Source organism: Oryctolagus cuniculus, chromosome 6 (assembly GCF_964237555.1).
Source record: "Oryctolagus cuniculus chromosome 6, mOryCun1.1, whole genome shotgun sequence".
In the NCBI taxonomy this organism is placed as follows: Eukaryota; Metazoa; Chordata; class Mammalia; order Lagomorpha; family Leporidae; genus Oryctolagus; species Oryctolagus cuniculus.
The window spans coordinates 20161586-20186181 of NC_091437.1; the positions used below are offsets into that span (position 1 = coordinate 20161586).

General features: G+C 38.5%; 1 protein-coding gene across 14 annotated transcripts in view; it reads right to left on the reverse strand.

Annotated features, from left to right (window-relative positions):
* The window catches only part of RAPGEF6 (Rap guanine nucleotide exchange factor 6), a 205911-nt gene that overhangs the window by 79580 nt on the left and 101735 nt on the right, over positions 1 to 24596 (reverse strand). For all 14 annotated transcript variants that reach the window (XM_070076077.1, XM_070076083.1, XM_070076081.1 and 11 more), the window contains 6 exons: positions 17762 to 17939; positions 15677 to 15813; positions 10422 to 10580; positions 9388 to 9540; positions 5253 to 5417; positions 763 to 870 (listed from right to left, as the gene is read on the reverse strand). In XM_070076077.1, coding sequence (XP_069932178.1) covers positions 763 to 870; positions 5253 to 5417; positions 9388 to 9540; positions 10422 to 10580; positions 15677 to 15813; positions 17762 to 17939 — 900 coding nt within the window. The remainder of the gene's footprint in view (positions 1 to 762; positions 871 to 5252; positions 5418 to 9387; positions 9541 to 10421; positions 10581 to 15676; positions 15814 to 17761; positions 17940 to 24596) is intronic.

A 24596-nucleotide genomic window follows, 5' to 3' on the forward strand; every position in this document is an offset into this window, starting at 1 on the left:
TTCTTAGTAACACGGTTGGGCGGCAGCATAACATGGCTCAAGTACTTGGATTCTGGCCACACATGTGGGAATCCCAGGTGTAGTTCCTGGCTCCTGGCTTTAGAAGGCATTTGGAGAGTGAATCAGCAGATACAAAATTTCTCTCTCTCTCTCTCTCTCTCCCTCCCTCCCTCCCTCCGTCTCTTCTTCTCAGTCAACTCTATCTTCCAAATAAACAAAAAACAAAACAAAAGCTTTTTGTCTGATGGGGAGAATAAAATGCATTCACGAAAGCTACTGTGTAAGTTAAAAAGACCTTCTATCTTAGGAATGATATGCAGAAAGGTGACCCAACAACCGTTACTGCAGATCTGATATGCGAGATATGAACTGAAGCTTGCACAGAGTTTCAAATAGTAGGACTTAGGCAAACGAATTTCAGTGCAGAACTAGTCAAGAGTACAAAACAGTCTCAGTGGCCTATAATCTAAGGTATACAAGGAAAATGCTGAAAAGGAAAATATGGCTGAATATACGGGTGAGAAACTACTTAGGTAGGAAACATGGTTTACTGACAAGGACAGCAAAATTCATCATATAGGCTGAATATACGGGTGAGAAACTACTTAGGTAGGAAACATGGTTTACTGACAAGGACAGCAAAACTCATCATATTTGTAGTTTAGGATGGTCTTTTGGCTACAGAGAAGAGACTAGAAAGGAAGACTCTTTCCTGGTGGTAGGAAACTGCTAAACTTGAAGATAAATGCTTCTGAACCTTACCGTATCTTCTAGATGTTTTTCAAATTCCTCTAGAAAACGAGTCATGGCAGGATCACCTTCAAAATCATTAAAATGATTATTTACCCACAATAATACAATCCGTGTCACCTGTGGAAACAGAGGAGGTAGCATATGGTTATAAAAGACATTCTTTTGAAAAAGTAGGTTTAAAAGACACATCCAAAACTGAGAGGAACTCAGCTTTATGGCTAACCTTCCTTCTTCCTCCCTTGTACACAAAAGGTTCATTTAAAAGGAGGCATGATTTAGTTTGTGCACCTGCTTCCTTGTGTGTAAAAATAACAGAGCCAGAACTCAGTGAGAAGACAACCTTGTATGCTGACATGTAAGAATTATATGAAACCTATGAGAGGACTTCAAACGTTCGGGGGAAATCCCCACTGTCTTTTCATTCCATTCTACCATACTTTTTTTAATTTAGTTATATTTATTTTCTTATTTGTTTCTAAGATTTATTTATTTCTTTGAAAGGCGGAGAGACAGAGAAAGACAAAGAGAGAAAGACAAACACAGACACATAGGCAGAGATCTTCAACCCAATGAATCACTCTCACAATAGGTACAAAAGCAAAGAAACAGGGATTTCATCCCTTTCCCACATGGGTAGTGGGGGCCAAGTACTGGGGCCATCTTCTGCCTTCACAGATGCATTAGCAGGAAGCTGGATCAGAAATGGAGAAGCCATGAGCTGAACTGTCACTCTAATAAGGGATGCTGGCATTGTAGTCAGCAGCTTAACCTGCCGTGCCACCACGTCAGACCCGGTTTGTTTTCACCTACTTGAAAGGCAGAATGAGAGAGAGAGAGAAAGAGTGACCTCTGAGAGAGAGAGTTCATTTGCTGGTTTGCTTCCCAAAGGCCTGCAACATCCAGGGCGGGGCTGGAATTAAATCTGAACCTGGAACTCCATCCGGGTCTCCCACATACGTAGCAGCGGCCCAAACACTGAAGCCGTCATCTGCTGCTTCCCAGGATACATTGTCAGTAAGCTGATGTGAAGTGGCAGTGCCAGGACTTGAACCAGAATGTCCACATGCAATGTGAGTATCCCAAGCAGTAGCTTCAAACAACTATGCCACAAAGCCTATGCCCCTTCCATGAACCTTCTGAAGTCTCCTCATTTACTTCAGACAGTATTTTAAAATCTAGCTTTGTATCATAAATACAGTCAATTGTTTTTTTTTTTTTGTTTTGTTTTGTTTTTTGACAGGCAGAGTTAGTGAGAGAGAGAAAGGTCTTCCTTCCGTTGGTTCACCCCCTAAATGGCCACTACTGCTGGCGCTGCGGCGATCTGAAGCCAGGAGCCAGGTGATTCCTCCTGGTCTCCCATGTGGGTGCAGGAGCCCAAGCACCTGGGCCATCCTCCACTGCCCTCTTGGGCCACAACAGAGAGCTGGACTGGAAGAGAAGCAACTGGGACTAGAACCCTGCGTCCATATGGGATGCTGGTGCCGCAGGCGGAGGATTAACCAAGTGAGCCACGGCGTCAGCCCCTGTCAATTTTTTAAAAAGGGTTTCTGTAACCAAGAACATATTCAACGAAAATTAGTCAATTTTCAAAGTGCTGAAGTAATTTATTTTACTCCAGAGATTAAAAGTTAAAAATTAATATTAAGATAATTTGAGTAACATGTCTAAATAGCAATGTAACTGACTTTAGTCATATTTTAAAACTGATGGAACACACATAAAATTTACCATTATTACATAAATTTAGGTGGCATTCAGTGTATTTTGTAATGTTGCATTATCTTTACATCATCTAAGATCCAAAATGTTTTTATCACCCCCTCAAAAAACCAACCAAACTTATACTCAGTGAGAAGTCACTTCCCATTCTGCCATCTTTTCAGCCCCCTATATTGTTTTGATATGTGTGTGTGTGTGTGTGTGTGTGCGTGTGTTTTGCCTATTCTGGATATTTCATAAAAATACAACTATCTAATAGTAGTCTTTGGTGTTTCCACAGAGGCTGTAACACTTTACATTGCCATCTTCAGTGTGGAGCCACAGGGGCTGGGGAACCTACGTATTTGGCCTGTGATAGCATTTGGCCTGGCCCTGCCAACACAACTACAGGTAGGACTCAAAATGCTATCAAGCTATAGCAGGCTAAATTTTAAGCTGAAGATTTTGTATGGCCCGCAGATGATGTCATAAATATCCAAATGGCCCTAGCTAGAAAAAAGTTTCCCCACCACTGAAAGTGGATAAGGTGGTCTAATACCTGCAAATCCTTTGCAATTTTTTACTTATTTTTTAATATTTTTTGACAGATAGAATTAGACAGCGAGTGAGACAGAAAGGTCTTCCTTCCGTTGGTTCACCCCCCAAATGGCCGCTACAGCTGGAACTATGCTGATCCGAAGCCAGGAGCCAGGAGCTTCTTCCTGGTCTCCCATGCAGATGCAGGGGCCCAAGCACTTGGGCCATCCTCCACTGCCTTCCCGGGGCCACAGCAGAGAGCTGAACTGGAAGAGGAGCAACCAGGACTAGAACCCGGTGCCCATATGGGATGCAGGCGCTGCAGGTGGAGGATTAACTAAGTGAGCCAGGGCGCCAGCCGCAATTTTTTTTTTTTTTTTTAACAAGCCATTCTAATGGATATGAAGCAGTATCTCATCGAGGTTTTCAAGTGTATTTCCCTAGACTAGTGATGCGGAACATCCTTTTCTTGTGCTTGCTGGCCATCTACACGTGATCTTCACACGAATATCTATCAAGTCTTTTGTCCATTTTAAAATAATGCTGTCTTTCTGTTACCGAGTTTAAGAACTCTTTATAATTCTGGGTACCACACCTGTATCAGATATATAATTTGTAAATATGTTCTCTCATTTTGTGTTTTCTTATCTTTCCTGATGATGTGATGTCTTTGATGTAGAAAAGGTTTTACTTTTGATAAAGTCCAATTCATCGACTTTTTCTTTCATTTTAACTGTCATTTCAGAGACACTATTGCCATATCCAAGGTCATGATGATTTTCATTTATCTTTCCTTTTCAAGGTATGTATTAATAATTTTAGCTCATATATTTATTTAGTTCTCTAATTCATTTTGATTAAAATTCTGTAGATGTGTATGGATGATTTTTCTGAGTCTAATTTCATCTCTTCCATGTGGATATCTAATTATCCCTGTATATTTTATTCTCTAAGCCTGCTTTTATCTTCTCAGCAATCAAATTAGCTATATTTAATTCCAAAAAAGGGGGAAGGAAGGACATGCTTGTGGTTTTCGATACTTTAATTCTCCTAAACAACAGGATTCCAGTCTGCCTCCATAAAAATGATTTCCTTCAAAATGTAACTGAGAGGGGCCGGCATTGTGGTGCAGCAGGTTAAGTGACACAGGTATCCCATGTAAGTGCTGTTTCGAGACTCACCTGCTTGCTTACAATCCAGGCCCCTGCTAATGTACCTGGCAAAGCAGTGCAAGATGGCCCAGGTGTTTGGGCCCCTGCACCCATATGGGAGACTCAGATGCTGCTCCTGGCTCCTGACTTCTGATTGGCACAGTTCTGACCATTGGGGTCATTTGGGAAGTGAACCAGTGGATGGAAGATCAATCTCTTTCAAATCGTTTACCTTTATATTTGTATATACATATACATACACATACATACACACACACACACACTCAGACCCAAGATAATTATGGTCCTATTTTTTATTTTTTCAAGTCAACTTATTTCCTGCTTATTTGCTATGGTATTATTAACTTTTACATTAAATGTACAAACACAACTCATGAAATAAGAAGTCTATTTAAAACAGCAACAACATTTAACATAAAAAATACTCAAAACATAGAATTAAAAATTAACAGGAGAGATAAATTAAGGTTTGACAAATGGCTTTCAAATTATCATAAAGTCTGTAACGCAAGAAAAATCAATTTTCCTATTCTAAGGCTTAAAAACAATGTAAGCCCTGTTTTACAAAAATTCTGATCCAGCTCCCTGCTGATGAACGGGGCAAAGCAGCAGAGGATGGGACAAACACTTAGGTCCCTACCCCCATGTGGGAGACCCAGAAGAAGGTCCTGGCCTCTGCCTGACCCAACCCCTAGCCATTACAGTCATTTAGGGAGTGAACCAGTGGATGCAAGATTTCTCTTTCTCTCTGTCTCCCTTTCTTTCTCTGCAACTGTCTTTCAAATAAAAATTAAAAAACAACAATCTTTTAAAATTATTAATCAGCTTTTGAATGTTTTATGGCCTTGAGAAACAATGAACTATTTTGTTAAGATTCTAAAATACTCTCAAAAGTTTCTAAATTTACAACTACACCATATTCTATTTGTTTTTGTCTTTTAATGCTTGTGTACACTTTTAACATGCTATTATGTCACCAAAGTAGAGGTGTGTCTATACTTATGCATGCTATCAAAGCAAGCATTTAATCAAGTACAAAAGTTTTCATGAATAAAACTTGAAAATTCACACACTTTATATTTAAAAACCAACCTTATCTCTTAAGCTGTCAATCTTAAACCACTCCAGTAGTTTAATACCAACATCCAAAGGACTTTCAAGAAATGTCCTATATGTTAGTAAGAAATCTTCTATGTAAGTTGGATCCACAATTGAATGTTCTTCTATTAAGTGCATGATGAGACGCTCAGGTGTTGCCTAAAAGTTTAAGCACACAAATAATTAGGAAATAAATAGCTCAGGAACAAAAATCTTTTGTTGGCTTCCTTTTGTACTCCTCTACACAAGACCCCAAAGTAGTTTCACCTTTAAACCTTAGCAATGGGAAAAGTTATTCTCCTTAGCTTGTAATCCAGCAACAGTCAAAGATTCACAGAAAAGGTAGAGGAATAAATACCCAAAAGCATTCAGGCAGCTTTAACTGTTTCACTGGCATTTCATCACTGCAAGGCCTTTGAATATCACTGACTTCATCCACTCTTGCTGTAATCGGTACATATAACAAATGTCTTAAGACAACAGAAGGAAAAGGTGAGAGGTTTAAAAAAAAAGGGGGGGGGGGATAAAAGCAAGCTTTCTTCAATTTTAATCCACCTAAAATTCTTTTGTGTTCACAAGCTGCTGGAACAACATCAGGTTCAAGACACCCTACTCTTCTGTAGTTTCTCCACCCTGAGAGGAACTACAAATTCTATAGCATTTGTATTCATAGTTTTTGTCTGTATTCAAATTTATAAAAGTTAGGTAAACATTCTTCTTTTTCTCTTTCAGCTCTGAAATGAGTACTAAAATTTACTAGTCTTGTAGCTGTTTCAGAAGGGACTACACAGAACATAACAGAAATGAACCAGATGAAGTTCTTGGGGCAGGCACTGAACCTATCAGACACAGCTTCCTGTTAATGCAGACCCTGGGAAGCAGCAGCAATGCCTAAGGTGACTGGAATTCTGCCACACACGTCGGGGACCTGGATTGAGTTCCCCATTCTAAGCTTTGATCCTAGCTCAAACCTGGCCATTTACAGAAGTTATGGAGGAAACTAACAGATGGTAGGTATCTCTATATGCCTCTCCAAAAATGAAAACAAAGTGCTGCCAGGGACAGTGCTCTGGCATAGGTTAAACTCTGCCTGCAGTGTCAGCATCCCATATGGGTGCCGGTTCGAATATCAGCTGCTCCACTTCCTATCAAGTTTCCCGCTAATGCACCTGGGAAAGCAGTGAAAGATGGCCTAAGTCCTTGGGTCCCTGCATCCACGTGGGAGACCCAGAAGCAGCTCCTGCATCCTGGTTTCAGATCAGCCCAGCTGCAGCCATTTGGGGGATGAGCCAGCAAATGGAAGCTCGCTCTCTCTCTCTGCTTCTCTCTGTATACCTTTCAAATAAATAAATAAATCTTTAAAAGACTTGCTGCCATCATTCCAAGCTTGACAACCATTCGTTGTCAAGAATAACTGTAGGGTAATTACACATTAATATTAACAATGTTCTTATTTAACAAATGATTTCTTTTTTAAAAAGCATCCAATACTAATAAGGAATCTAACCCATTTCTCTAGAAGGGAGTCAGAAGTCTCCACCACGGCTCTTCAGATAACTCACTTAAGGGACCAGGAGACTACAGGCCATTCCTCTTTCTACCCTCTAAAACACTCTAAGAGTACGAAACTGGTTTTACTGCTCAGGCCAACCACAGGTAGGGCAACTGAAATGGAGTTCTTAGACAATGTATAGCTAAGTCAGCGGTGAGAACTAATCAACCTTAAGAGAGGTGCCTATTATTCCAATTGGTTAATTGATGAGACAGGGTCTTGACAGTAGGTGATCCATTCACATACATACACGGACAAGTCACTAATGAACTCATTAGCACTCACAAAGGTGGGACTCTGGGAGACAGGGAGCACAGATGTGGCAGGCGAGAGAGACAGCTGGCAGGGTTATGCCTGCATGGTATATAGTTAGCAAGTATATAAAATTGCAAAGCCTAACAGGAGCTCTTGCTGGAGAAGATACCTAAATACACATAAGGAAAAGCCTAGAAAAGATCCTGTGACATAGCAGTGCAACTGCAAATTTAGATACAAAGTCACAATTGTTTACTACATACAGACAAAAAAGTTACACATGTATATGTATACACATACAGGCGCTACCCAGCTGTGTCTCATGAGAGGCTCTAAAAGCAAAGATAATTCAGCAGTGAAGAATACAGAGACTGCTTGTGTCTTGATTTATACTATACATCTTTCACAAAAGCATCCAGGGCACTCTGGAGAAACGGCCTCTTCCAGAGCTGGAGTACTGAAAGTTCACAGTAAGTCTTACCATTTGCCTGAAAAGAATGAAGTGCTCTCAGAATAATGGCGGCATGTGAAAATATGGGAGCCATCCTTAAGAGCGTACTTACTAGTACTGCTGACAAGGAAACACACCACCCTAGTCTATACCAATATAATTAATGAGGGAGCATAGAAAACTGACCTTCAATCTACTAATTAACATAAGTGTAGAAGAAATGACAGAAATAGCTATTTTCTGTAGAATAATAAATGGAAGTAAGGACTAATAAGTTGAGGTTCATACCTCACTTGTGGATAGCGCATTCACACACTATGTCAGGACATCTCTCCACCAAACACTTTTCAATGACACAGGGTGAAATGGTGAATTTACAGGAAGAAGCTAGGTAGACAGATACCAACATAACCAGGTCATCAAGGTTAACTATTGGACAGGTTGACATCGTATGCCCCCTAATACAATGCACTGACAAGAGAACAGAATTTCTGTGGAATTCCTGTCAGCAAAGCATAGCCTGACTCAGGTCAGGGGAAACACCAGATACTCCCACTGGAGAGTCATGACTATACGGCATTCTTTACAACTGTTGAGGATACCAATAACAGGTAAAGACAGAGAAACTTGAATAGATGGGAATGACATGACAGCAAAATGTAACTGCTCTTGGCTGGCATCCTGGACCAGAAATGAAAAGACAGAGATTTCTGAGACACTAGGTAAAAATCTAAATAGGGTCTCTGTGCTAAATGGTTTCTTTTTAACAATGTATTCCCAATTTGAAGGATTCTACATCGTTTTATGTAGGAGAGGGTTCTATTTAATAGACTATCTGCAGAGTGCTCTCAAATGATTAAAGACTGATAATGGAGCAAATGCAGTGAAATACTAAAAGATGGGGAATGACTGAAGGCGCTCTCAACACTATTCTTGCAGGCTATCTCTAAGATTGAATATTAGTAAACAGGGATGGCCACTAAAAGATAAAATGGATTAAAATGAAGAAGTATTATAGTAGTCTATGAGAGCCAACTCATATGTTCACCTTTTCTACATTCATCAATTGGGGGGGGGGGGGGGGAGGCAGCTTTGAGGAACACCCTGATGCCCCTGGGAAGAATGTCTATGACGTTCAGATCATCTCTGATTTATTTCATTCATGCGATTAAATAAACCACTCCACCTGCAATTTATAACAAAATACTTTGCAATCAAGACTAGACAAACAATTACACATGTATTTCCTCTCTCTCAACTGTAACTGCTCTATTTTCCACCTATAGGTCTTTAAAGAAACAAGGAGGGGAAAGGCATTATGGCGGTGGTGGCAGCAAGATACTTAGAGAAGGGAAAAGACACAGGGATTAATACTCTGACTCTACAATTGTGCTAATACTTCAATTTAGCACATTTAGTCCTACAAGACCTGCTGTGTTGACTCCATTTTCAGATTAGAAAAGCAAGTTCAGAGAAGCTGATACCTATCACAACGCTGCAGAGATCTATCAAGTCCTCTGCATTTTCACTTAGGGCTCCTTGTGGCTTTATATCTAGTCCTGCAATTTCCTGTTTTGTTTCTAAATATTACTGCCTTTAATGAAATCAAATGCCATTATCAATGAGTTATAAAATCGAGAAGGAAAACTGTGACTAGAATATTCCAAAATAGTACCTTACCCACACTAACATTAAATAGCAGTAAGTTCTTCATCATTAAAATGCATCAAAACCAACTCAAAAAAGATTTTTAATGCATTACTGATCTTCAACTACCCAAAAAGCGATTCAAAGCCTTTTTGAAGCAAGATGAAGGGTTTATTCTATCAGTGAGTAGAATAATAAATAATAATAATAATAATAACACCTACCTTGATTACAATGTGTCCTTTCCTGGTTCCACTCCGATCAAGTTCACGGTGCTCATGCACCATAACAATTTCTCCCTCTTCCTCGACTTTATGGGTATTTTTTTCCACATGATTTAAAATTCTCCAATAATCCTGCTGGGCTATGCAGACAAACTGTCCAAGAACAACATGGGGACAATTAATGAATCTGTAGTACATAAAAATATCACTATGTACCAAGGCAGAGCACAAAGGTAAGAAATCAAGTGGCATCAGTTCTTTTTCTTTCAATTACTTTAATTCTTAGCAAAAAATAAATAAATAAAAGCAAGACTATTTATACAAAGAGAGCAAAGAAGTAATTCCGTATGATTCTGCTCCAAAAGGAGAAGTTACTATTGAGTTCTCTCTAAACTGACAATTTGAAGCTCCAGTAAGTTAGAAACAAACAAGTCAGAAGTTCCCATTTCTTTCTTTTTATTAAAAAAAGAGACTCCGAGCTAGCAAATTTCAGACAGAAATGCAACAAACTAGTATTTATTTAATAAATTCATGGTTAAAAATGTAGCTTACTAAATTCCACAAATATCTGATACAGATATACAACCTGGTTTCTCTTATTATCTGTAAGCTACTGAAACTCCAAATTCTCACATAAAGCTCTTTTGAGGAAGAAACAAACAGGCTTAGACATTTTAAAGTAAACAAGCAAGAGTATCTGACTGTGGCAGAGTGGGTAATGTCACCACTTGCAGCACAGGCATCCCGTATGGGTGCCATTTTGAGTCCTAGCTGCTCCACTTCTGATCCAGCTCCCTGCTAGTGAACCTGGGAAAGCAAAGAAAGATGGCCCCAATACTTGAATCCCTATATCCATGAGGGAGACCTGCAGGGGCTTTTGGCTCCTGGCCTGCCCAGCTGTGGCTGTTGCAGCCATTTGGGCAGTGAACCAGAGGACAGAAGATCTCTCCTTTTATCTCTCTGTAACTTTGCTTGTAAAGTAAATAAAATAAATCTTAAAAAAAAAAAAAGTGTTTGACCTAAGATAACCTTACCTGACAATCATCTACTTTCGTCCTGACAACTCCATGCATGTACTGTTTATCCAGAGAGGGAGTAATTCCAAAACTATTTCCCATAAAGAGATTTTCAACTTTCCCATCTGGATGACTAATTTCCACAGTGCCATTTAAAATAACATACCACGAGTCAAGCTATAGAGAAAAACAAAGGTCTTTAGAATATTTTTAAAAAGACAAATAATCTTAATTATGAAGAAGAATACATTTATATCTACATCTCTCTCTATATATATAACTTGCATAACTTTAAAAAGGAAATCTGGTTATATTACGAAATACTTAGTCATTAACACTCTAGGCCTTGTCTATGCCAACCACCAACACTTACTTCACTGTTTCTTCTTTTGGGCATGAAGAGAAAGTAGAAACTTTAATAATTTATAAAATTCTCTGAGGGAAAAATAATGTAGTAAAAGCACAAACTCTCAGAATCTTAATCCGGACCTGACTGCTGACTATCTAAGTGATGCCGGTACATGAGAAAACCTCCCCGTGTCTCAGTTCTCTACTGCTAAGATGGCCATAACAACAGTATCTATGACAGAACCACTCTAGTATTTGAATGAGTTAACAAATATTAAGGGCACTCAGCAATTACTGCCTTACTGCCTGCTCCCCTAAAACAGTTAGTGATACAGAAAAACTGTAAAAGCCTGAATTTTAAGGCATATCTAACAAAATAGTCTAAATTTCTAATGTTAACAAAACTTTGCTTTTTTATGGAAGTATTTAATGTTCCAAGGAGTTCACTTCAAAGGTCTACTATTTATCCATGAATATTACTTATTCTCCTTTAATATCCAATCCCTCTCAAACTTAAGCTCAAACTTTTCATAGTTGTAATGTAATTTAAAGGAAATCTAGAAAAACACAATTCAACAAGCACTTATCTTCTTTGACCACTGTGGAATACAACTAGAAGTCAATAAGAACTTAAACAATACAAAGAAATTAAACGACACACTTCTGAATTAACCATCGGGTCACTATACAAAAGAGATTTTAACTATTTCTTGAAACAATGAAAATGGAAATATATCATACCAAGGGTCCAAGAGATATGGGCAGGTGTCTGGCCTAGGAGTTAACATACAAGATAGGCTATCTGTATCCCATATCAAAGTGACTGGGTTTAATTCCCAGCTCTGCTCCTGATTCCAGCTTCCTGATGCTGTGTACCCTTTGAGTTCCTGGCTCCAGGCAGTGGCCTGACTCAGCTCCAGTTGTTGTAGACAGTTGAGAAATGAGCTAGTGGATAGGAGAACACTCTCTCCATCTATCTGCCTCCTTGTCTGGCTCTCAAATAAGCCAAACAAATAAAAAATAAAATTTATTGTTTAAGTAGCACAGAGATGGAAAATTGTTAGCAATTAATGTTTACATTAAAAACCAAAAAGATCTTAAATAATCAACTTATCACTACACCTGAAAGAACCAGAAGAATATGTGCAAATCAAATCCCAAATTACACGAACTACTAAGATCACAGCACAAATAAATGAAACAGAGATTAGAACAAAAGAAAAATATGTGAAAACAAAAGTTGGGCTTTCCAAAAGATAAACAAAATGGACAGACCTTTAGTCAGGTAAACCAAGAAAAAAAGGGAAGATCCAATAAATAAAACCAGTAGTGAACAAGGAGGCAGCACAACTGATGGTAGAGGAATAAAAAAGATTAAGGACAAATTGGAAAACTCAGAAGAAATGGGTACACGTCACACGTCACATAATCAAAGTTGAACCATGAGGACATAGAATGTCTGAACAACATGACAAGTTATCAAAGACTGAAGCAGTACTGAAAAGCATTTCAACAAAAACGATCAGAAACTGACAGCTTCACTGCTGAATTCTATAAAAGATTATGTTATTTCTCAGTAATTTCAAAAAATTGTAAAGGAAGGAACTCAGCCAAATTCATTTTATTAGGTCAGCATTATTCTATCAAAACCAGATGAAGACATAACAAAAAAGAAAACTACAGATTAGTATTCCGATTAACAGACATGTTAACAAATACTTAATGCGAGCAAATCAAACCCAACAGCACATCAAAAACACTGAATACTCTCATCAAGTGGGATTTATGTGAGGAATTCAAGGATGGGAGGCCTCAACACACAACGAATATACAACATCCACAGGCTGAAAGACAAACACCATATAATCACCACAGCAGACACAGAGCAAAGCATTCAATAACACTTAACACCATCCCTCAACAAGCTGGGCACACAACACATTTCAACATAATAAAGGCTTTATATGATAAACTCAGACATCATGTTAAATGGAGAAAGGCTGAAAGCATTTCTTCTAAGATCTGAAACAAGGATGTCCACTTTCACTGCTTCTGTTAAATGTGATACTGGAAGCTGCAGGCAGTGAATTAGACAAGAAAGGAAAAAGTTAAATTCTCCTAATTTGCAGATGGCAGTACCTTATAAATAAAAAAAAAACCTAAAGATTCCAACAAAAACCTGCTCATATTCTAAACAAATTCCATAAAGTTGCAGGATATAAAAACAACATACAAAACACAGCAATATTTTTATATGCAAATAATAAACTGGCTGAAAAAGAAATTTAAAAAGCAGCCCTATTCCACACACACACACCCCACCACATACCTAGGAATAAACAAACCCCAGGAAATTAAAGACCTCTATAGTAAAAATTCTAAAACACTGATGAAAGAAACAGAGGACTCAAAAAAATGCAGAGGACACGAAAAAATAATATTGGTAAAATGTCGAAACTACTGAAAGTGATCTACAGATTCAGTTCAATCTCCATCAAAATATCAATGATATTCACAATGACAAAATTGAAAAAAATAATTACTAAATTTATATAGAACCATAAAAGACCTAAAGTACTCAAAGCAATTATGAAGAGAAAAAAATTTAGAGGCATAATACCTGACTTAAAACACATTACAGGGGCTGGCGCTGGGGCATAGCAAGTTAAGTCACAGCACACGGTGTCGGCATCCCAGCCGAGTCCAGGCTGCTTTACTTCCAGTCCAGCTCCCTGAAGGGAAACCCACAGAAGTGGACCAAGTCCTTGAGCCACAGCACCCAGATGAGAGACACCGTGAGCTCCTGACTCCTGATCAGCCCAGTTCTGGCAATTGTGGCCATTTGGGGAGTGAGCCAATGGATTCTCTCTCTCTCTCTGCTACTTAGCCTTTCAAACAAATAATCTTTAATAAAAAACACATTACAAAGCTGTACTACTCAAAACAGTGCAGTCGTGCCATTAACAGAAGACACTCAGACCAACAGAATGTAATAGAGACCCCAGAAACGAAGCCATGTATCCTGAAGCCAAGTGATCTGGGACAAAAATGCTAAAGACATATCCTGGAGAAAGGACAATCTAACAAACAGTGCTGGGAAAACCAGACATACATATACAAGAATGAAACTAGACACCCTTTACCCCACCTCTGACCAAAGAAAAATCAATTCAAAATGCATCAATGACCTAAATCAACAAGCTAAAACTAAGAAACTATTAGGCTAAGACATTTCAAGACTTTGGGATACGCAGCTTTAAAACAAAACAAAACAAAACAAAACAAAACAAAACAAAAAAACAAAAAAACTTTTTTAAAATAACACTCCAAAAATGCAGACAGCAAAAGCAGCACTATACACATGCAAAAAAAATTCCACATTCATCAAATATTAAGAACACATAAGGAGCTCAGTACTAAAAATCCATCTGATTAAATCCCACTACTGGGTATATCTGTATGCTCATGCTGATCACACCACTATTCCAGAACCAAGATATGAAATCAACCAAGATATCTATTTACAGATAAATAGATTAAAAAATGTAATAAATATATATACATACAATAGTATGCTGAAATATAGCAATGAAACCCTATTTTTGTGACAACATGGACAGCACTAGAAGGTATTATGTTAAATAAGTAAAGCCTAAAAGGCAAATACCTCACGTTTTCATTTGCGGAAGTGAAAAACGCTGATTAGATAAAGCAGACAGTAAAATGGGGATCATCAGAATCCAGATGACAGACAGGCAGGGAAACGTCAGAGTGTGGGTAACGGGTACCAAAGCACAGAGGGCTCTAATGCCACATAGCTTAGCAGGGTTAACTACATTCTACAATAAATAGTGAAATGTTTCAAAATAACTATAGTAGAAGACTTCAAAGGTTTCCAACACACAGAATTCTGATATTTGAGGATAAAAAAATGCTAATGACAATAATTTATCCTAACACACTGTATACATGTATTGAATTAGAACCCTGCATCCTACAAATAAGTATAATTATTAATGCCAACCAAAAAAAGGCAGAAATGAGACTTATGCCCTCAATAACTTTCATCAAAGAATTTAAAAATAATTACAGTATCTATATAAGATTAAATTATTGCTTATTCTTGCATTAAATTATGATAATGTCTAATTTTCACTATTATAAATATTCTGCAATGAACATCTTGTGACATACAAATCTTGAGTTTTACATTATGTCTTTAGGCTAGACACTCACAAAATGGAAAAAAAAGGTTAAAGACTTTGAGTGCTGTGACACCCAATTCCTAAATAACTTTCCACAAATACTATTCCAAGAGATTGTTCTAATAGTAGTATATGACATGACAATGTTAATTTACTAACATCTCTACATTAATCTTTACTAATTTAATAAGAAAAACAGTACTGAAGTACTTCTTAATATTGCCTTGTGTATTCTTCCTCTTCCATTCCAAAAGTCACCACCTGAGCATTTTAACATAGAACTGTTTCAACAAATGCCTCCCCGGGCAGGAGTTCACTAGGAGGCCACGTACCAATACACTTTCCTCATTTTTAAAACATGGATGTATAATACAGAAAAGCAGTAAGGAGAATAAATACTTGATAAACATTCTAAAAGATAATGACATACAATTAGGACAAATTAAGAATCTTTTAAATTATCTTACAACCTAACTTCAAAAGTAAAAACATTTGAGTCAATGAAAATTACTTATCTGTTGAATTTATATTCTAGGTAAAGTTCAAGCTAAAAAATAAAAGAGACAAAATAAACCCAAAACAAAAATTTATTCTTAAGAAATTTTAATTATCAGAAACCCAGCTTTAATTTTGAAAATATCTCATAAAATTTCCGAAGTCAAGATACAGGTTTTTGGAAATTACTCTAAAAATTAATACAACACTGATTTCCTAACATACCTCTTGGCCATCTTCAAGAATAATAGCGCCAGCCTGCTCTACCACTTCAAAAATCATCACTGAACAAAGTTCTCTCCTTACAGACATGGTCATGTTTGCAAAAGCAGGCAACTGGTGCATAAACTCCAATAACTGTTCTATAAAAAAACAGAAATCCTAGTATTAATACAATTAAAGACATCTTGACTACAAAATCCAGAATACTAACTTTCCTAATCAACTTAGTAATCTATGAAACTGAAAAAAAAAAAAAAGGTAGAATATTACTGATTAAAAAAAATTTAGTTACATAGTTTACACATACATTCAGACCCACATATAAATACGGCAATATTGGAAGATAAACGAATTGACAACTTGCACAGAGAACCAGGACACTGTGTAAGGTCAGATGAGATTTTCTCTAATTTTACCAGCATGAGATACCACTCCACAATGCCTGAGTTTAATGATGCTCTTTAACCTAACAGAGTAGTCTTTTGCAAGTTCTTACTGAGCTGAAAGTATTTTTTTAAAATGATTTTAATAAATGTAAATAAATTAGGGATAACATATATGAATTCTAGCTCAGAATCTGTCAAAGCAACTAGGTAACTTTAATTTAACTAATAAATGTTTATAGGTGCCTTAAATCATTCCCTGGTTCAGAAACATGAGTAATAAGGGAGAAACACATATAAGCTGTGAGCTAGGAGACTAAGTAGATATGGCTGTAAGGTGCTATATACCCAGAGATAACTGGCATTAATTGTATTTCATTTTTTTAAAAAGCTGTGTTATAAACAGCAGCAGACCATAACTATTTACCATAAAAACTCAATGCCAGTTACTAGTTAGACAATCTTCACAAAATAAGTCTTAAACGGCCAAAATCTTAACTGCATAATATACAATTGACAGAAAATAACCTTTGATTTTTGAAGATAACATTATCATCTTTGGCTATCACACAACTTTTTTTTTTTTTTTTTTTTTGGACAGGCAGAGTGGACAGTGAGAGAGAGAGACAGAGAGAAAGGTCTTCCTTTGCCGTTGGTTCACCCTCCAATGGCCTCCGCGGCGGGCGCACTGCGGCCGGCACACCGTGCTGATCCGAAGGCAGGAGCCAAGTGCTTCTCCTGGTCTCCCATGCGGGTGCAAGGGCCCAAGGACTTGGGCCATCCTCCACTGCATTCCCGGGCCATAGCAGAGAGCTGGCCTGGAAGGAGGGGGCAACTGGGACAGAATCCGGCGCCGTACCTGGGACTAGAACCCGAGGTGCTGGCGCCACTAGGCGGAGGATTAGCCTAGGGATCCACAGCGCTGGCCTATCACACAACTTTCAAAAGTATTTCTTATAGTAAGTAGTTCTATAAGAAATTACATAAAGGAAAATTTTAGCCCAAAATTTTATATATCTTTCTAAGTTTCTGAGGAACTAAAAACATATTCTTTGAAAAAAATTTAAAAGCTGATTCATCAACACTGGGCATTCCCAGTACTGTGTTTTAAATATTTTGTGGACATGAAGCAAAAAAAAAAAAAAAAAAATCACTATAATCAAAGTTTTTGTTTTATAAATCTGGCAGCCAACCTCAAAGAAGGCACTCAAGGATCTGCCTCCTGGTATTTATGTCCACATGCATTCATCTCTCAAGATACAATGAGGTTGGTTGTGGTGACAAAATTTGCCTTAAGTAATGTGGTATCATTCCTGAGACAAAATGATGGAAGATACTGTGGCATCTACCTTATTATTCCTTGGATTACTAGTACTTGCCACATGGAGGAGCCCATATGATGAAGAACTGAGGTCTTGTGCCAAAAGTCATGAGATACCATCCTGGACACAGACCCACCCACTTAGCCAGTGACAGACAATTCAGGAAGACTGCAGCTTCTGGTGACATTCTGGTTACCACTCACGAAGAATTCCAAGTCAGAATTACCTGGTTAAGCCACTTGCTGAATTCCTGACCCACAAAAGCTATGAAATAATAAATATATACCGTTTTAAGCTCTTAAGTTTCCAACTAATTTGTCATCGAGTAAAGGATATATAAATTAAGTTACAAAGTCTCATTGTGAATAGACAACATTTCTTACCAATGTCATCATCAGTTTTGTCTGCAGGTTCTTTTTCAAGACACTCACGAACAAGATCTCGTCCATGCAATGGATCTGTGCGATCAATCTCTTCATCATCTTCTTCTTCATCCTCAGAATCAACAGGTCCTTCTGGAAGACGTGTTAAATCTACATCTCCTACCTCACTCTCTGTGGCCTAGAGGAAAAAAAATCTCAATCACTCGAGCAGCACACTGAGTGTTATATAAAAAAGTTACTATTTTACCAGACTTGACTTTAAATCAAGAAATGGAGGCAATCATATAAACTGTTTTTTTAAAAAAAGGTAAAGATTAGAACTGCAAAGTGTTAAAATAGATCCAGCATAAAAAAATAAATACCCATCTCTTCCTAATATCTTATTGTTGGATCTAACTGTATACAAAGAGCTGAGAGCACTCCCACTTTAAAATTAACTTATACCACTAATCTGAAAACATATTAGTATCAGATAAAGGAGCTAGCAGATTTTTAAAAATTGTAAAATGCTATTTGTAGAAAATAATAAGATGCCTTTCAGCAAATAAAATTGTCATGAAATGGATTATCAGACAATACTTCTAAAAATTACACTCAACTGATTCACTTTAAAAATGAAAAGGCATGACTATAAAAGAAGAAATGAGTTGCAAAACTAGAATTCACAGTAACAAATATGAAACAAGCACTCAACTATGGTTATTAGTGAAGACTGAAATCTTCGTATAAAAATGTAAGTCTCATCTCCTGTTCTGAACATTCACTGTCTGTCTGCCTACAAGATCATACTTCGTCTGGAGATTGCTGTTCTTCTCTAAAGCTCAGATTCCAAGGGACAACAGTGTGCCTGCTTCCTGGCCACATAAGCTGAAGTACAAAGGGATTTTCTTTCTATTTTTATAATCGGAGATGGAAGCAAAGCATCCTTTCTTCTACAGCTCCTTTACTTACAAGAAAAGTCAGAGCAGAAACTTATAGCCACCTGGAAATGCCTCTCTGTAGGGACTGAGAACGGAATGAGCATGTGGAGAAAAGGAAGGGGGGCACTGAGCCACACAGGCAGACACAGAGCAGTAAAGCAATAAAAACTGAGCACACAGGACACAGAAATAAAGAGCACAACACACATAGCAGACTATCCGTGACTCAAAGCATCAGAGAGGGTAGACAAAAAAATCAAGTCACAGGGAGTCCAAAACCAGAGACAGAGAGACACGCAGGGGCAGATATACTATAAGCAATCAGGTTCTCTGAGATCAAAGCTGTCTGCTTTCTCCCTGGGTCACTAAGTTATCCTTAAGGCTTTTGTTATATCAAGTTAGGGCTCTAACGCTTGCGACTCAAAAAGTCCCGATTTATTCTCTAAAACCACGTCTTGCAGTTCTTCTGGATTTCTACACAGCCTTAAGCAATAGATAGCTAACAATCCAGACTCAACATCCAAGTTAAGACCTTGAAGATTAGACAAGCTGGCTCTTAAGGGTCTGCTATGGTCTGAATGTGTCCCCCCTTCTACCCTCCCACTTTGACCCAAATACTTACATTGATATCTTAATTCCCAAGGCAGTAGTACTAGGAGATGGGGCCTTTGGGAAATGACTAAATCATGAAGGAAATGGTTATGTCACGACAATCTTCTTGAATGGGATTAGAGAGAGGCCCACAGTACCTATTCGGCTCCTTCTACTATGTGAGGACACAGCTAGACAGTGCCATTTATGAACCATACAAAGGGTCTTCATTTACTGGCACCTTGATCTTTGGTATTCCAGTTTCCAAAATATTGAGAAATAAATTCCTGTGTTTTTTATTTTATTTTATTTTATTGGAAAGACAGAGTTACAGAGAGAGGTAGAGACAGAGAGCGAAGTCCTCCATCCACTGGTTCACTCCCCAGATGGCTGCAACAGCCAGGGCTGCGCCAATCAGAAGCCAGGAGCTTCTTCCTGGTCTCCCACATGGGTGCAGGGACCCAAGGACTTGGGCCATCTTCTACTGCTTTTCCAGGCCATAGCAGAGAGCTGGATGGGAAGAGGAGCAACCGGGACTAGAACTGGCGCCCATATGAGATACTGGCGCTTTACGGCAGGGCGTTAACCCACTGTGCCACAGCGCCGGCCCCAAATTTCTGTTCTTTATGAGCTACCCAATCTAAGGTATTCTGTAATAACAAAATGAATGAGATACGGTCACACAGGGATAGTCCCATCTCATAACCAGGGACTATAATGAAGAAAAAATCGGAAATATCAATAACAAAGTATAAACCGTAAGGTAAGTAAACTTGAACAACAGGCAATACAAACTACTTACACTTAAGTAGAGAGAGGGTAGATAAGCCAAAAAGAAAATTTAACAGATGTTTAGAGCCTTGTATAATACCAAGAGTTCGAACAAAAACTGTGAGTCAAAATATACTACATATTCATTAAGGTAGGGTACACAGCAGATTAAGTCCTGGCCTTTCACTTACTTTACTCTAGCACCTGGGATACTGCAAGCCTTCAAAAGATTATGATAAATGAATTAAGCCTGGAGTAGGGGGTGCACAGTATATTGGTGATAGGATTAACAAGAGCTATTAAACTTCTTGTGCTTTCCTTGTCTTGCCATATTAACATCTCTGTGTAAACAGAATTTGGTGAAGCAGACAGTCTGAAATGATTTTCTGATGACCTGGCCTTCCCAAAATAAACCAGAGGATATCCTTTTCCTGTTTGCATCTAGATAAACATGAAGCTTCAACAAGGCAAACTACAGGTTGGAATTAATAGTTAAACATATTTACAAAAAAGCCAGATTTTCATATTTAGGGCAAGTATTAAGCCAGAACTTCAGACCTGCAATCCTTCTTTCTGAATTCCCATTTTTTAGTATTTCTTACAACTCTGTTTATAGAACATTTAATCCTTATTTTTCCTTAGTTTTTCTGGTCAGGCAAGAACTCTGGCCTACTCCATAACCTCTCCAACAGGTAGACAAGCAACATATGTAGAGCTTTATTTATCTTCATACATCTTTTGAATTTCCTTAGAACTTATATTGATTTCTACCTCCAAATGTACTTCAACTGAATTTTTTTCTAGATTACTAAGTGCCAACACTATGCTTGACAAAACATGGGTTATAAAGTTAAGATATAGACAGTGTTACCCATAAATTTGATATTGGAAAAATTTTAGATTCAAGTAAATAACTACAGTAAAAACAGCACAAAAGCCTCATGACCAGAGAAAAACTGTTGCAGGTTTCCAAGGAACAAGATACCTCTTCTTGGTGGAAGAACATGAAAGATAACACAAAAATGTCATCTAAGTGGACCTACAGTTAGAAAAGCACGACTAAAACGCAAGGCTGGGAAAGGCAAACATGTTCAGAGAGTATTACGTAGTTCTCATCAAACAAAATCTAGAATGCCTAAGTGGCAAAATAGTGGAATATTAAACTAGACTGCAGATGATGTTTAGAAGTCAAAGACTTGGAATGTGGAGTGAAGAATGTAAATGAGATAATGGAGAGGGATTAAGCTTTTTACGGAGAGGAATAATTAAGGTCACAGCATTCTTAAAATTTATTTCAAACAGGAATTTTTAAAAAAAAGAAGCCAGGCTACCACTGTCGTAGAGCAGGTTAAGCCACTACAAGTGACGCCAGATCCGCTATGTGAGCTATGGTTCAAGCCCTGGCTGCTCTGCTTCTGACCCAGCTCCTTGCTAATGTATCTAGTAAGGCAGTAGAAGATGGCCCAAGTACTTGGGACCCTGCCACCCAGGTAGGAGACTAGAAGTTCTTGATGCCTGGCTTTGCCCGCTCTACCCCAAAAGGCAAGACCACTTAGGTAGTGACCTAGCAGATGAAGATCTCTCTCTCTCCCTCTCTCCCTGCTTCTCAAATAAACAAAAATCTTAAAGAGGTAGCTAAGAAACAACAGTTTCTTGGACATTCAGCATTCTTAAAAGAAATATAAACAATAGGTAGAAGAAAAGACAAGGTGGGTTAAAGGTAGATGAGGTGAAAAAGCATTCTGATGGAAACGTAACGCCACAGTTCTGGAGAGACTAGCACTAGAGCTGTAACTTAGGGGATCATGTCAACACACACGTGGCAATTGAAGCCTTGGCCTTTTTAGAAAGTTTATTTCCTACAAAGAAATTTTGAAAAGGTAAATGGGTGATGAAATTCATGTCTTACATTATTTAATAATGAGTTAGTGAAAAGACAAGTGCTTTTATTCAAGTCAATGTATCTCAATTTCTCAGCTCTTAGACTAAAATAAGGATTCTAGAAAGAAGCATTTCTTATTCTCTTGAGTACTCTTTGAAGATGCATAAAATACTCTATCCAAGAATTTTTAACATCTTAATGCATACTCTTGGCTAAATTTCAACCTAATTTGATTATAAACAAAGTCACACTGGAAACATTATCTCCTTTTTTTTCCCCTAGACTGTGGTAAATGCATTATTTTGAAGTTTCTTTGCTAGTCAATGGTTTTCATTTATAAACTAGAAGACACGAACACCGTAAAGAGGAAAATACATGGAAGTATAGCCACACATCTGGACAGAAGCAATGGTAGAAACAGCTTTCCAATGCTCCAAATTAAAAATTACATCATTTGGGGCTGGCGCTGTAGCATAGAGGGCAAAGCCACCCCCTGCAGTGCTGGCATCCTATATGGGTGCTGGTTCGAGTTCCAGCTGCTCCACTTCCAATCCAGCTCTCTGCTGTGGACTGGGAAAGCAGTAGAAGATGGCCCAAGTGCTTCAGTCCCTGAACCGTGTGGGAGACCAGGAAGAAGCTCCTGACTCCTGGCTTTGGAATGGCCCAGCTGCAGTTGCTGCGACCATCTGGGGAGTGAACCAGCAGATGGAAGAACTCTTTGCCTCTGCCTCTCTGTGGCTCCGGCTTTCATATAAATAATCTTTTAAAAAAATTACATCATTTTACAAGGCACTGTTAATACTGTTACAGGTTAGGTGTTTATCTTTAAAAGCTCTCGAATACTGAAATTCAGATAAACCACACAAATTGACTTGACTGTGTCTGGTTAAGGCATTGGTAATGCACATGCATAACCAAAGCATCCGGCCACTGCTAAAACAGGTACTACAAAGATAGCCTGAGGTCAAGGGGAAAAAATGAGTCCAGTACTCAATAATTAATTCTTCCATTTTAGTCATCAGGATCTAATCAGAACCACATACAGACAAACAGAATTTGGTTGAGTGATATTAGATGACTTACTGATGAATTTTTAAAATTGTAGATTTTTTTTTTTTTTTTTTTTTTTGACAGGCAGAGTGGATAGTGAGAGAGAGAGACAGAGAAAGGTCTTCCTTTTGCCGTTGGTTCACCCTCCAATGGCCGCCACAGCTGGCGGGTTGCGGCCGGTGCACCGCGCTGATCCGATGGTCTCCCATGGCAGGGCCCAAGCAATTGGGCCACCCTCCGCTGCCTTCCCGGGCCACAGCAGAGAGCTGGCCTGTAAGAGGGGCAACCAGGAAAGGATCCGATGCCCTGACCAGGACTAGAACCCGGTGTGCCGGCGCTGCTAGGTGGAGGATTAGCCTATTGAGACGCCGCGCCGGCCAAAAATAGATTTTTAAAAATGCAAAAATACTTCATTTCTGGAAGAATATTTATTGACCTACTATTAATCTGTTCTTCTTGCTTTTACTCTTAATAACTATTCATCATTTTCCACAATGTTTTTAATTTCTATTTTTAACCCTACACTGTGTTTATATCCTCCTTAAAATCTGTTAAATATAGAAATACTAATTTAAAAAACTTAAGAACTACCCAAAAAGCTACCACCAGCAAAACTATTATTTGCTAACAATGTCAGTTGGTGCTCCTGCACTCAGATTTGCATTCAGTGTATATAAAACAAAATGTCTACACAATTAATAACATTTTTCAATTTTTTTCCTTCTGTTTATATTTTTGTTGACTTGCTTTTGTTTTAGCCTTCAGGGTGTTTCTATCTTTTGGTTATTGCTCTACAGCTAACTAAAAGTCAGTTTGGTTTTATGGAATAATTTTGCATATTTTATTTTAGCATTATCATAATTTTCTCTTTTAAATTCCTGAATTTTGGCCGTCGCTGCTCTTTTAAATTCCTGAATTTTGGCCGTCGCTGCGGCTCACTAGGCTAATCCTCTGCCTTGCAGCGCCGGCACCCCGGGTTCTAGTCCCAGTCGGGGCGCCGGATTCTGTCCCGGTTGCCCCTCTTCCACGCCAGCTCTCTGCTGTGGCCAGGGAGTGCAGTGGAGGATGGCCTGAGTGCTTGGGCCCTGCACCCCATGGGAGACCAGGAGAAGTACCTGGCTCCTGGATCAGCGTGGTGTGCCGACTGCGGCGGCCATTGGAGGGTGAACCAACGGCAAAAGGAAGACCTTTCTCTCTGTCTCTCTCTCTCACTGTCCACTCTGCCTGTCAAAAAAAAAAAAAAATCCTGAATTTTTTTGGGGAGGTCTAGAATTTCAATTGTTTTTTGTTGCTTTTCTTCCTCACTCAACTTCATTCAAATTTATTTTTATATCATTGCTTAATTTATAAGTGTCCTTGCATTTTTTTTTTTTTTTTTTTTTTTTGACAGGCAGAGTTAGTGAGAGAGAGACAGAGAGAAAGGTCTTCCTTCCGTTGGTTCACCCCCTAAATGGCTGCTACGGCCGGCGCGCTGCGCCAATCCGAAGCCAGGAGCCAAGTGCTTCCTCCTGGTCTCCCATGCAGGTGCAGGGTCCAAGCACTTGGGCCATCCTCCACTGCCTTCCCAGGCCACAGCAGAGAACTGGACTGGAAGAGGAGCAACCAGGACAGAATCCGGCGC